This window comes from Bos taurus, chromosome 29, assembly GCF_002263795.3.
Source record: "Bos taurus isolate L1 Dominette 01449 registration number 42190680 breed Hereford chromosome 29, ARS-UCD2.0, whole genome shotgun sequence".
Lineage (NCBI taxonomy): Eukaryota > Metazoa > Chordata > Mammalia > Artiodactyla > Bovidae > Bos > Bos taurus.
In genome coordinates, this window is record NC_037356.1 from 29,189,000 (window position 1) to 29,202,847 (window position 13,848).

General features: G+C 44.3%; 2 protein-coding genes across 3 annotated transcripts; one reads left to right on the top strand and one right to left on the bottom strand.

Annotated features, from left to right (window-relative positions):
- Positions 1-4,186: 4,186 nt before the first annotated feature.
- On the bottom strand, positions 4,187-5,721 carry PATE2 (prostate and testis expressed 2). Its single transcript, XM_024987636.2, has 4 exons — positions 5,502-5,721; positions 5,336-5,359; positions 4,741-4,869; positions 4,187-4,395 (listed from the first exon to the last, which is right to left on the bottom strand). Exons 1-4 carry the CDS (start codon positions 5,605-5,607, stop codon positions 4,259-4,261), a joined length of 396 nt encoding a protein of 131 aa, XP_024843404.1. The 5' UTR covers positions 5,608-5,721; the 3' UTR covers positions 4,187-4,258.
- A 5,643-nt stretch (positions 5,722-11,364) lies between these two features.
- On the top strand, positions 11,365-13,848 carry LOC100847905 (prostate and testis expressed protein 3). 2 transcript variants are annotated; one of them, XM_024987447.2, is made up of 3 exons: positions 11,365-11,448; positions 13,068-13,190; positions 13,612-13,848. In XM_024987447.2, exons 1-3 carry the CDS (start codon positions 11,400-11,402, stop codon positions 13,752-13,754), a joined length of 315 nt encoding a protein of 104 aa, XP_024843215.1. In that variant the 5' UTR covers positions 11,365-11,399; the 3' UTR covers positions 13,755-13,848. The 2 variants fall into 2 exon arrangements, with proteins under 2 accessions (XP_024843215.1, XP_024843216.1); XM_024987448.2 differs by having other exon boundaries at positions 13,071-13,190.

Sequence of the window (13,848 nt, forward strand, 5' to 3'; positions counted from 1 at the left end):
CCCTTCTCCAGAGGAGCTTCCTGACACAGGGATTGAGCCTATGTCTCCTGCACAGATTGAACATGTGCATTGCAGGCAGATTTTTTTTTTTTTAACCACTGAGCCACCTGGAAGTCCAGAAAGAGCCCTGGGTGGTAGCTATTTCCTAGATTTTGGTGAAAATATGACTGAATTGCTATCATCTCCCAAGGTTGCAATGGGAAGTTTTTCATTCCCTGTGCTGGGAATGTAGTTTCCACTTAAATGAAAGAAAACGGGTACAGAGATCAATTCTCTATCCTTTTCCACTCTGCTCTCTGACCCATTGGAGACTTTTTTTCCTCTTGTTTCCACAATTCTTTCTTTGACAACAATAGACAATCATGGTAACAGGTCTTTTGTTGTTGTTGTTTATATTTATTATATAAAATTTTCACCTAGGTCTTATTCTGTTCATTTGTTCAAGTTGGAAAATGCAAATAGGAATAATATCCCAAGATGTGGTAAACCAAAAGAAAAGTCTCTCCAAGATTAGAGCAATGTTATCTGGCTGCTGCTGCTGCTGCTGCTAAGTCGCTTCAGTCGTGTCCGACTCTGTGCGACCCATAGACAGCAGCCCACCAGGCTCCCCCATCCCTGGGATGCTCCAGGCAAGGACACTGGAGTGGGTTGCCATTTCCTTCTCCAATGCATGAAAGTGAAAAGTGAAAGTGAAGTTGCTCAGTCGTGTCCAACTCTAGCGACCCCATGGACTGCAGCCTCCCAGGCTCCTCCATCCATGGGATTTTCCAGGCAAAAGTACTGGAGTGGGTGCCATCGCTTTCTCTGTATCTGGCTGCAAGGAAGCCTAATAAGGGCAATTCACACACCACACGCACTATCACTCAGAGGTACCAAAATGTAACATTTGTAACTCAACCTCATCTTGTTTTATTTTAGTACTTATAAAATTTTTTGCTCTGGCCACATCACATGGCTTGTGGGATCTTAGTTCCCCAACCAGGGATCAAACCTATGTCCTCAGCAGTGAAAGTGCAGAGTCCTAACCATGGGACCACTGGGCAATTCCCTCATCTTGTTTTAGTGCTCTGTGCCCTATGATGGTAGAAAACACTTGGCCTTCTCAACCTAAAATTTTCAGGGGGAGTCAAGAAAGCAAGGGAGGTCAGGGGAAATGTTAGCAATAACATGGTCTCAACTGGAGACTGGCTTTAGTCAGATCCCACAGCAAAGCTCTGGCACAAGAACTGCCACAGACTTAGTCCCAACTTGATGGGAGGAGTTGGCCATTTGTTGGCTGAGGTGTTTGCTCTAGTTGGGAGCTTAGTATCCAGGTGAGGCAGCTCCCATTTGGCAGAGGGCTATTCTCCAGAGAAGGAAATAGCTGTGAGTTGTCATAGACCAACACTCAGTGCAGTTGAGTGACAGGTACACTGATCAGGAAAAAGGATTCCAGCAGGGCACCAAGGTCAAATAAAAGTCATCCATGTATAATGTCATATTCAGTGCTTTAATGCTGAGAGTACCAATGCTTGTTCTTGAAAGATTAAGGAAAGTTTTTAAAAATTAGAAACTTCTTGTTCAACAAAGCCAAGTTTTGTCTAAACATTGATTCACAAATATTTTTTAAAGTCTATTTTGAAACCCAATAGAAAACAATGATCTCTCTCTTTCTTTTTTTCTTTTTCCTAGATTATGTCTCCCAGCCCCATAATTCAACAGGTGAGAGAGCCTATATAAAGTCAGAAATAAAGATATGCTGTTTCCCCTAAATGTCCATCCACAGATGAATGGACAAAGAAGATGCAGTACATATGTACAATGGAATATTACTCAGCCATTAAAAGGAAGGAAAGAATGCCATTTGCAGCAACATGGATGCGCCTAGAGATTACCATACTAAGTGAAGTAAGTCAGACAGAAAAAGCAAGCACCGTATGATACCACTTGTACGTAGAATCTAAAATATGACACAGATGAACATATCTGTGAAACAGACTCACAGACATATGAAACAGGCTGTGATTAACAATGGGGGTGAGGTATAGGGGACGGAAGGGTTGGGAGTTTGGAGTCAGCAGATGCAAACTATTATATTTAGGACGGATAAACAACAAGGACCTACTATATAGCAAAGGGAACTATATTCAATATCCTGTGATAAACATATGGAAAAGAATATATGTATATGTATAACTGAATCCCTTAGCTGTAATTTCTGCTATAGCAGAAATTAACACAACACTGTAAATCAAATATACTTCAATAAAAATTTTTTAAAATATGTGTTTCCTTAACTCAAAATATCCCTGTTCGATTGACTTTTCCAACCTGCCTGCCTATTTTTAAAAAGTTATGTACACGTCTCTCTTTATCCCAGCTTTGTATGGATAAAATCCCAAATGAGAATATCTCAGGAAGGATTATATTTTCAGACACAGGCAAAGGCAGAGACTACACCAGACTATTCAAGTAGAGGGGTGATCGGTTTATTGTAAGAATCTCATGTGGCATAATAAGGGAGAAAATTGATCATGGAAATCCAGGACCAAGAACTGCAGTATGCGTCATTCACAGGGAGAGAAATGCTGGGGTTACTTCATACCCGAGGAGGCTTCGCCACCTTGGCCACAGGTGTGCAGTTCCACCACCAATGCTGAGTGGTCTCTCTCTGCCTGTCTGTTTTATTATATTAGGGAGGGAGGGATGGAAAAATGGAGAGAGGTGGAGGGAGGGGGAGGGGGAGGGAGGGGGAGGTGGGGAGGGGAGGGGGAGGGGAGGAGGCAGGGAGGGGGCGGGGGAGGGATCTGCATCTCTTCCCACCACTGTTGTTGTTGTTCAGTCGCTCAGTCATGTCCCACTCTTTGCGACCCCAAGGTCTGCAGCACTCCAGGCTTCCCTGTCCATCTCCAACTCCTGGAACATGCTCAGATTCATTTCCATCGAGTCAGTGATGCCATCCAACCATCTCATCTTCTGTCGCCCCCTTCTCCTCTTGCCCTCAATCTTTCCCAGCATCAGGGTCTTTTCCAATGAGTGGCTATTTATATCAGGCAGTCAAGTATTGGAGCTTCAGCTTCAGCCCCTCAGTGAATATTGAGGGTTGATTTCCTGTAGGGCTGACTGTCTTGATCTCCCACCACCAGTAGCTTTCGCTGTATCACTCCTTCTGCTTACTCATAACTGCATCTTACATACGGCTCTCTGTAACTAGAACACTACTGCATGGAGTCGCTATACGTTCTATTATCTTCACCTGCTTTATTATCAACACTTTTTTCTCACATTTTTATGAGAAGAAACAGATTAGCTATTCTGGCACAAGGTCTCCATTTCCAATTCAATCACTTGGTTCAACCAAGTGGTCAGAGAGGGTGATGGCAGCTCCACCCACAACAAACTGTTTCTCGAATCTTAATTTCCACAAACTGAAATGCCCCTAAAATAGTTCTTGAAGCCTCATTCCTATGTTTGTCCAGTTTTTTCTTGGCCTGAGATTCCCCCCAAGAGGTCTACAAGAGAAAGATGTGGCTCATGTTGCCAGCAGATTAGAAAAGTCGAGTTAGTCTTCTCTTATTGCCATAACCCAGGGACACAAGGAGAGTGCCAGGGCTAATCCAGAGAATCCTAGCCCAGAGCAGTGAGTATGAATGAGGATAAAGTGTGGTTGCAGAATTCCCAGTACTGGTTTGGGATGATTTTGACACAAGTCTTTGCATTTCCATTCAGAATGGGATAAATAAAACAGACATTTATGTGATTAAAATAAGATTTGATACTACTACATTACCTAAAGTTGGCTTCTCAGGTGGCTCAGACTGTAAAGAATCTGCCTGCCAATGCAGGAGACCCAGGTTCGATCCTTGGGTTGAAAAGGTCCCCTGGAGAAGGGAATGGCAACCCAGTACAGTATTCTTGCCTGGAGAATTCCATGGACAGAGAAACCTGGTGAGCTACTGTCCATAGGGTCACAAAGAGGCGGACGTGACTGAGTGACTAACACTTTGCTTTTCCATATAGGACATAATGAATAACCAACTGAAATCTCAACAATATCCATGGCAGTACCATCATAAAAAACCCAAAACCTTGTAAATAGGGATTTGCAAAAATTCTGTCTGGGGCTCCATCATTAATAATGACTCCTCTTTTAACTACCTGCTGATTTTCTCACTCCCTGCCACTGGTTAGAAAAGGAGAACAAAATATAGGTTTGGCAAAAAAACATAAAGGGGATAATGAGTTGAAGAATAATCAAAACTCCAGAAGAGATGCAGAACTAGACACCTTCAGGGAGGTTGCAGTAGCTTTTATGTTTGCAACAGATGAGCTCTGTTCTCTTCTCAAAACTTAAGAAGTTGATGTCCTCACAGTTGGCCTTACACGACAGTTTTGAATAAAAGTACATACTCCGCCCTGAGGATGTGAAAGAAAGGAAATACAGCCATGATGACTCTGTTTTCTCCTACCATATTCCTAGGAATCACCTTTCTTCAGACCGTCACTGACTTTTCTCTAGACCCTAGTGAGCTAAGACGGAATCTATTAATTACTGACCCAGAGAACGGATTTTATTTTCTAACTTAGAGGGGGACATTCACCTCTCCTTCACTCAATACTGTCTTAAAGAAAAGTCCAGCTTTGCAGGACCATCCCATCCTTACCCATCGACTCACCCATGTGTCCTAATGATGAAAGGAGGCGACTGCCTCTAAGTGGGGGAGAGGCGGCTACTTCTCAGTTACTCTATGCCCACACTACCTTTTCTGGTAAGGACGTAGATGTTTTCAACAGCACATGTCTGTTTGTACTTCAGGGTGCAGGACCTCATGGCTTCATAGCATATCCCGAGATGATATTTTTTACATTTGTAACACATCGTTGAAGGCTCTGCCAGACACAGAAAGAGGTGCTTATAGGATGCGGTTTTATGGTGAAGGTTCTCCAGGTGGGGGGCTTCCCAACAGGAACTTACTACCGCCCAGTGCTCCCCAACTTTTCTTGGGACCCTGACTCCTTTGATAATCTTGTGAAAGCAAACTTATACAGACAGGTTTAAATCAAACCCTGAATGTAATCTCAAGAGGTCAGAGTTCCCCTAAAGATTTATCTCTGGTCCCCAAGTAATGAGCCCCTTATCTAGCCTGATGATTTTGTTCAGTAATGGAGAAAAGGAAGCAAAGACAGGGATTTTAGCTCCCTAACTTCACAAAATGGACTAAATTGGTAAGATCAAACTCCTAGGATTTTACAGGAAGAATGGATTACAGCTTTCTCGAAAGAGGGAGGGAGAGGTACTCCTAAAGTGTCACCAATAACCTTTTTACCGAGGACTTTAGACTAGCCATGGTCGTACCTTTCATGTGTTCATAAAATTCACCTGTGAAAAGAGAAGTTTTTCTTATCATAGCTGCATATGTATCTGCCAAAGCCCCAAGAGCCAATTCTGGAAGTTTCTCCTCCCCTAGCGCCTTCCTTTCTCTTAACCAGCAACCAGCCCTCCCTTTGCCTCCAGGACTCACCCTTACTCATGCAGACTACAATGACAATGTGCAGCAGAAACAGAACAGACATCCTGGGACTTTGGTCATGTGCAGTTGCCTGTGGAAGGCCCTGGTTGATCTCCATCCATGTTCTGTCCTTGGGCTATTCTTCTAAATCATATAATCATAAAATTAGTATCTCAGTGTTCCCAGAAAGAACCAAAGCACCAACTCCAGTCCAGTGCCCATAAACCATCTATTGTAAAATTCTCCTCTATAGCTAAGCCTTGTGCTCTGCAAGGAAAGACAAGTCTCTTTGCCACATTTTAACCTTTTAAGACAGGGTTTGGGTACTTTCGTTCCTTTTAGCTCTTTTTGATAATCTCAGAATAATCAGATTTGTCATTGTCTCACTTAGACTGAGGCGTGTGCTTCAGTCATATCCAACTCTTTGTCGCCCTGTGGACTGTAGCCCACCAGGCTCCTCTGCCCATTGGATTCTCCAGGCAAGAATACTGGAGTGGGTCGCCGTGCCCTCCTCCAGGGGATCTTCCTGACATAGGGATCGAACCCCACGTCTCTTTCATCTCCTGCATTGGCAGCCGGGTTCTTTACCACTAGTGCCACCTGGGAAGCCCTAGACTGAGGCACCAGGAATTAAATCCAGGATTTCAAGTATGGTCTGAATGTGAGGGAAACACCAAAGTGTCCCTGCTGTGGTGTAGCAAAGGGAAGTTTCAGGAGAAGGAGAGATGTGCCTACTTTGACTTCAGGTGTTATTAATTGATGTCTTTTTAAAAAGTAAATATTTTCTACACACATACCAAATGGCTGCTGCTGCTGCGAAGTTGTTTCAGTCATGTCCGACTCTGTGCGACCCCATAGACGGCAGCCCACCAGGCTCCCCCGTCCCTGGGATTCTCCAGGCAAGAACACTGGAGTGGGTTGCCATTTCCTTTTCCAATGCATGAAAGTCAAAAGTGAAAGTGAAGTTGCTTAGTCGTGTCCGACTCTTAACGACCCCATGGACTGCAGCCTACCAGGCTCCTCCATCCATGGGATTTTCCAGGCAAAAGTACTGGAGTGGGGTGCCATTGCCTTCTCTGAATGGCAGTATTATAAAAAGAGAAGATACCAAGCAAATCAGGCCACAAATCTGCAGCATCACGAAGGTTAGTGGCTAGTTAAGGTGAACACAAGTACATCAGCCACAGTTGACTTGGAGACCTAGATAAAGGACATTCAAATTTGACTGCATGACCAGGGAAGGTGTCCCTGAAGAAAGGATACTTGTGAAGGACTCTGAAAGCTGCTGCTGCTGCTAAGTCACTTCAGTTGTGTCTGACTCTGTGCGACCCCACAGACGGCAGCCCACCAGGCTCCCCTGTCCCTGGGATTCTCCAGGCAAGAACACTGGAGTGGGTTGCCATTTCCTCCTCCAATGCATGAAAGTGAAAAGTGAAAGTGAAGTTGCTTAGTCATATCTGACTCTTTGCGACCCCATGGACTGCAGCCTACCAGGCTCCTCCATCCATGGGATATTCCAGGCAAGAGTACTGGAGTTGGGTGCCATCTAGTGATGTGTTATTAATAGCTAGAATAAGTGAATAGGGTTGATGTTGTTGTTGTTCAGTCACTGATCTTGTCCGACTCTTTATGACCCCATGAACTGCAGCACACCAGGCCTCCCTTCACTATCTCCCAGAGTTTTCTCAAACTCATGTCCATTGAGTCAGTGATGCCATATACCCATCCCATCCTCTGTGGTCCCCTTCTCCTCCTGCCCTCAATCTTTCCCACCATCAGGGTCTTTTCCAATAAGTCAACTCTTTGCATCAAGTGGCCAAAGTATTGGAGCTTCAGCTTCAGCATCAGTCCTTCCAATGAATATTCAGGGTTGATTTCCTTTAGGATTGACTGATTTGATCTCCTTGCAGTCCAAGGGACTCTCAAGAGTCTTCTCCAGCACCACAATAGGGTGGTGAATAAGGACAGGCACCCAAAGGCACAGCAAATGTCAAAGTGCAGAGATATCAAGCAAACTGCCACATGGGGATGAGAGCTGGTCATGTGGTTCTAGAGACATGGGTGAGCAAGAAACTCAGAGAGATGCATCTTGCTGGAGGTGATGGCAGGTAAGTGGAGAGAGGGGCTGCAGGGGACGATGTTCAGTGCTTGCTACTGAGATTACTTAGTCCCATGCACATAAAGTGGGAGTTCTTGCTCACTATTACAAGTGCAAGATGTCAATGAAAAGCATCATTTTTCCCAGGACTGGATAAGACATTAAAGTACCACTCTTCTGTACCGATACTGAATTCTAGAAAGGACATCTTCCTTTATCCCAGGCTCAAGTTTGGTACACATGTGGGTTCAGATCCTGGCTCTGCTGCTTGCCAGTATTGTGACTCTGGGTATGTTACCAATGTTGAGAATGAATTTTCATCATAAGATTGGTGTTAGTTGTATATTCAAGTCTGCGTGGAGGCCGTGGAAACTATCAAACATAAATCCCTTGTGCAGGGCTTAAAACTTCAGGAGCTGCCAAGGTCCAGCCCTGGCTGATCCAGGGTATTCGAAGGAGAGATGGCCTAGGCGACTATTTATATATTAATTAGAGATATAAGAGTAATAGAATGAGGATAGCTCAGTAGGAAAATTCAGTGGAGAAAAGAGGCTGAGTAGCTTGGTTTACGCGGGAGACCAATAAAACTTCAAGACAAGAAGTTTGCACCACTTACATAAGCCGCAGGCGTCCTTCTGTTCTCCTGAAGGAGAGGAGACACTGAGGCCTCCCCGGTCGGATCTTAGAAGCCCAGGCATAATTAGTAAGCGTGGTGGGTTCCGCACTCCCGATGGAGACTCAGCTGGAAGTTAAAGGGAAGAATGACATGGGGAGACCAAGCTTTGGTGAGCAAGGCCCGTAGCTTTATTTTCAACAGGGGCTTATATACCCTAAGTTACACATAGAGGATAATAGGGGATGCAAAGTCAGCAGTTTTTGATCCTTATCAAAAACCAGGGTTTCTTTCCTGCAAATTTATCGTATACAAATGGTTTAGGTGATTTACATCATCTTCTGGCCAGAAGGCCTATTAACATTTTATGACTCTTGACAAGGACCTATCAACAAAGACTTATTTTCTCTAAGAGTAATTATTTTAAGGTTTGGCGCCATCTTCCGAAGATAAAATTGCATTCCTATAGGGCGGATGTGTAATGGGTTTACAACAAAGGAAAGAATTTATTACCTTAAGGGTCTAAAGTTACTAACACCAAGGCCACTACTTATTTTTTCTACATACAAACTATTAATTAATACATATTCAAGGATACAATTCAGGGGATGTGAAAACTTGGCAACAAACATTGGCTCATCAATGAAATCCCTTACTAGTCTTATTCTGACAGTTTTTAACTCTCTGAGAGGCTCTAAGCTATTTGAATATCTTAAGCTTCCCGTGCCTCTCGAGGCTAGGAGACTGTAAACAATCGTATGCATAGCTGTAGGAGTCCGGGTAAATTTGTCAGGCGAGTTAGAGAGCCATCTGAGCGGTTTGGATTTAAACACTCCTAATTGCCCAGGAACTTTATTAATTGGAGCTGTAAGTTAACTCTTTGACAGAGAGAGTGAGATGGTGGTAGGGAACAGCCCCCAGTAAAGTCAGAGGTGAGAGCACAAAGCAATAAAGTAGGCAGACTCTGGTTTTTTGGGGGGTAGATGCTCGAGAATATCCGGGGGGACTCCTGAGGCTCGATCCCACCTTTGCGTATGTCGAGCCTCCTTCCTCATAACCTTTGTCACGAGTGGAATGCCTCATCGGCTCCCGGCAAGGAGCAGTCTGGGTCCTTTTGCTAGTGTAGGTGTCAGAAATTTCAGTCAAAGGAGCCACGTGTGGGAAAGGGCACCTGGCCAGGAAAGCTGGTGATGGAGTAGCTGTGGCTGTGGTTTTGGCATCCAAGGGTCAAGAGCTGTGAAGATGATAATTGGGAGCATCATGTCATATGTTGTTTAATCAAGGCTTCCCTTGGGCTTTGGGTGTTGGAAAAGATGGAAAGACTGACAGCTTCTTCTGGAATGAACTTTGGAGACACCATCAGTTTCAGAACAAACTGATTAATTTGCTTTGGGTGGGTTAGCAGCTGGGAACTAATTGAGTTCTGAGTCATTGAAGACTGCATGAGAACTGGGTCTGTTCTCACAGCTCGAGCTTGAGGTCACCCACGTGCTGATGATGCCCAGTTTTACATCTCTACCTCTGACCTCTATTTTGAGTTCCAGATTCACATCTACAAATATCCATTCTACTTTAGATACCACAGTACATTGTTTCCAAGAGAAAATTTGATGGGTGAGGGACGAGAAGTAAGACCAGAGAACCTAGTGCGTGGGTGGCATTGCAAAATTCTACAGTCCTAACTGGAAATAGGAAAGAGGTTCCAAACTCAGTGGGGCTTTCAGAAAATATCTGCCAGAGGGCACCTTGAAGGCAGTAGCATAGAAATTGGGCAAACCCTCTGTGGTTTAACCTAGAATTTCTTCTTCCTTTGCTTTAATTCTAGAGTCACTCTCTTTAAAGATAGAGAAGAGGAAACAGGTGGCACACAAAGGCTCAGAAGCTTGCCTTCTTGATAAGCCTTTGGAAACTCTTGAAAAGTGATATCCCAGTTTCTCACATCTTCTTCTGAAAGATAGAAGATAGAAAACTGGATTCATAGACTTCACAAAGTTGACTTCGATTCTAGAATCAATTATTTTCAAAGGAACAGACTCATGTTAAAGGCCTATGGTTCTCTTCTTAGGCAGAGATGGACTCAACACTGTGCTCATTTAAAAGAAACATCATAAATTTCATGGCACTTGAGCTAAGGCTTGATTTCACCCAATTGTTACCTGTCCTCTAAAAATGTCATACTTGAGACATTTTGAAGGACATACCGTTCCTACAGCTAAAGAACATGTCATTAAATGAGTTCACGATAGCAGATTCCTATTATCTCTAGCCAAAGTACCATATGTTCACTGATGGGTCAGTGAACTGTCAGAGACTGACAGTGCCTGAACCAGTCATAGTTTTCAGTGGTTTACCCATGGTGAACCTCACCTGAGTTAATTTTTGTAGAGACAGATCCCTAAAGCATCTGGGCCAAACTGGCCAGATACACAATATAAATTCTCAAAAGATCAAGCCATGTGATAATCCTAGAGACGATTTCACAGCCCTACAAAGTAAATATCTCCTGGCCTTGGGAAACAGATTTCTGGTAAAATGAGAGAGTTCTGGGCTGAGCATCAGAAGTTCTAATTGGAAGGCCCAGCTTAGTCATGGATGATCCCATCTTTTCACTTCCTTCACTCTTCTTTTGCTCACCCATAAGACGTGCAGCTAGGTGAGCTTTTTTTTTATCTTATTTGTTGCCCTGCTCTCATACATGAAACTGTGCTTGGCCAATAAAAGTGCTCAATGAATATTAGTTGAATGTATGAACAAACCTCCAAGAGGCATTCAATCAAAATGGTTAAAGGTATGGCTTCTGGAACTAGAAGATCTTGCTCTGAATCCTGGCACTATAAGTCACTAGATATGTGATCTTGGGAAAGATACTAGACCTCACCAGGCCTTAGCTTCCTTCTCTGTGAAATTAGAATAAGAATAATAACTACATTAATAATAATTACTGTGATGAATAGTATATATATATACAAAAAAAAAGTTAACTTCATGTAAATGCCAACATTTTTTAACTACCATCCTCTGTGATAGGCAGAGAAAGCAAGAAACTGCAGCGCCCAGAGATGACTGTGGGCCTGGTTCCCCTCAGGCATGAATAATCCCTGCCCTGTGATGAAGGGCAAGGTTTCCTCTTGTAGCCTACAGGCCTGTGTGTGCTGCCTCTGGCTTCTTTTCTTCCTGTGCGAGGGACTTCTCTGTCAAGATGGGCAGACACTTCTTGTTGCTTTTATTCCTCCTCGGCTGCCCCTTGGGTGAGTCAAGAGACTTGAGAAGCGGGCTCCAGAGCCAGGATCGAGGGGGCTCCCTGGGACACTCTGTATGTGTGGGTGGTGTCCAGGCTGGGCTGAGTCTTGACTACATTTATATGGGAGGGGAAGCCAGCCTTTAGAGTGCTCCCTGGGCCTCCGTGCCAACTTGTCTGACCTTTATAACATTCTACCATTCCCCACCAAGGGCTCAAGCCTCTATGGCTGCCCCTGTAGGGCTCCCCTACCAGTCTGTCCCTACCATTCCCCATAATCAAAACTCTTAGCAAGGTATCCTTCAGTACATCCTTCCCATATATAAATCTGTGCCCTATTTGCTGAGGGAGCTGGTCAGTCTGCAGTGAATAATTTCATAGTTGGCTTTAGTGACATCAAGGGTTTTGATACCCTTACCAGGGATTTTTATATTCAAACAAGTGATTGTAGTAAAGAAAATACTGGATGCACTGGGATCAGACAGGTTAAAAAATAATTCAGTCACTGTCTTAAATTCTCTGGCTGCTCATCTGGGAAATGGGGAAATACTTAGTTACAAGGCTTTTGTGAGCATTAAATCAGATAATAAGGAAAGAGAACATGGCCCAAACGAGATGCTCAAGAAATGATACTTTCTCATATAGGTGTATTTAGGAGCATTTTTTTAAAATTAAACTTTATTTCAATCAGTTCACCCCACAGTACCACATAAAGTGGCACTGACTACGGTATATGATTCAGGAGGCTTTCACATAGATTCAGTTTGAAGTTCAAAACAGACTATATCGCCTAACCATATCTAAGTGATGAATATCAGAAATCCCATCAGAGTAATGGGTCAAACACTTTAAAGCATTCAGCCTTATTATCCCACTCTATCTACATTGCTGCCAAGTAAGCCAGGTTAGCATTAACAGAATCATCTTTAAGCCAGAAAATCCATGCCACAGAGGCTAAATCTTTGCTCAAAGTTACCAGGTTAAAGGGGCTTCCCTGGTGGCTCAGATGGTAAAGAATCCGCCTTCAGTTCAATCCCAGGGTTGGGGAGATCCCCTGGAAAAGGGAATGGCTACCCACTCCAGTTTTCTTGCCTGGAGAATTCCATGGACAGAGGAGACTGGAGAGCAGTCCATGGGGTCACAAAAGAGTAGACACTTCACTTTTACCAGGTTAAAAGGGCTAAATTGGGGGTCAGAATCCTTTTGCTCTCACAATGACATTTTTCCGGATGTGGAGTTGGTGAGAGCTCAAACTGCTCACTCCCTGATCCCAAACACCCGCAAGCCCACTCCCAGGTCTAGATTGGTCTGCTGCTAGGCTGCTGCTAAATCGCTTCAGTCGTGTCTGACTCTGTATGACCCCATAGACGGCAGCCCACCAGGCTCACCTGTCCCTGCGATTCTCCAGGCAGGAACACTGGAGTGGGTTGCCATTTCCTTCTCCAATGCATGAAAGTGAAAAGTGAAAGGGAAGTCGCTCAGTCGTGTCCAACTCTTAGCGACCTCATGGACTGCAGCCCACCAGGCTCCTCCATCCATGGGATTTTCCAGGCAAGAGTGCTGGAGTGGGGTGCCATTTCTTCTAAGTCTCTGCCTCCCCTGGCCTTACACCAGCTCTGTGCTCTCCAGCAGTGACACCACTGAGATGCATAACCTGCCACCTTCGTACACAGACGGATCGCTGTAGAAGAGGCTTTGGAGTCTGTGTTGCTAAGAATTATGAGAGCTGCATGATCTTAAAGATCTTCCAGGGTAAGTTAGAGGGTCCAGGGAGGTGCTGTGAGATTCCTAGAAAATTCTTAGGAGAGCAAATATCTATCTCGGGCTAAGGTCAAAATTCAAGAGAGGAACCGAAGTGCCACATACCCCTGGGTACGGGACCCTGTGCATGCAGATTGAAGAGGACTTGGGGAAACGAGCTAGGAGGAAGAAACATGAGTACAGAGGGTTGAGGTTTTCCAGGGAACTTAGGCAAATAACTCCTGCAGGGGACCCGTGATGTCTTCCTCTCCCTGCCTGAGTCCCCTTGGGAAGTACAAGATGGGAAGCCAACCCCAGACCTACCCCTGATGCCCTATTAAATGTTTACAGACAGGACTAGTGCCACATGTGACTTGTCTTTAAAAGAACTTAGATCGCTGGCTGATTTTTCTATGATTCCTTCTTATTACAGGTGGCACCCTCCAGTTATCGTATCTGGTGTGTCAGAGATTCTGCAGAGATCTGACATACAGTTTCCAGGGTCGAATTTATGTTCACAAATGCTGCAACTACAATTATTGTAACTTCAAAACGCTAAAATACTTCTACTCCTGAGTTGTCCCTTTAAAATGTTACCAATACTTCTCTGCCTTCACAGTTGGCCTGCCCTGGCTTTTCTGCCCTGTCTGTTCTGGAGCGACCCCAGCCC

Coding starts and splice junctions, on each gene's coding strand:
- LOC100847905 (XM_024987447.2), top strand. CDS start 11,400: ATGGGCAGACACTTCTTGTTGCTTTTATTCCTCCTCGGCTGCCCCTTG. Junction 11,449..13,067: donor CCTCCTCGGCTGCCCCTTGG/GTGAGTCAAGAG, acceptor TGTGCTCTCCAG/CAGTGACACCACTGAGATGC. Junction 13,191..13,611: donor GATCTTAAAGATCTTCCAGG/GTAAGTTAGAGG, acceptor TTCTTATTACAG/GTGGCACCCTCCAGTTATCG.
- PATE2 (XM_024987636.2), bottom strand. CDS start 5,607: ATGGAGATCAACCAGGGCCTTCCACAGGCAACTGCACATGACCAAAGT. Junction 4,870..5,335: donor ATTTTATGAACACATGAAAG/GTACGACCATGG, acceptor TGTGTCTGGCAG/AGCCTTCAACGATGTGTTAC. Junction 4,396..4,740: donor CTACGTCCTTACCAGAAAAG/GTAGTGTGGGCA, acceptor TCACATCCTCAG/GGCGGAGTATGTACTTTTAT.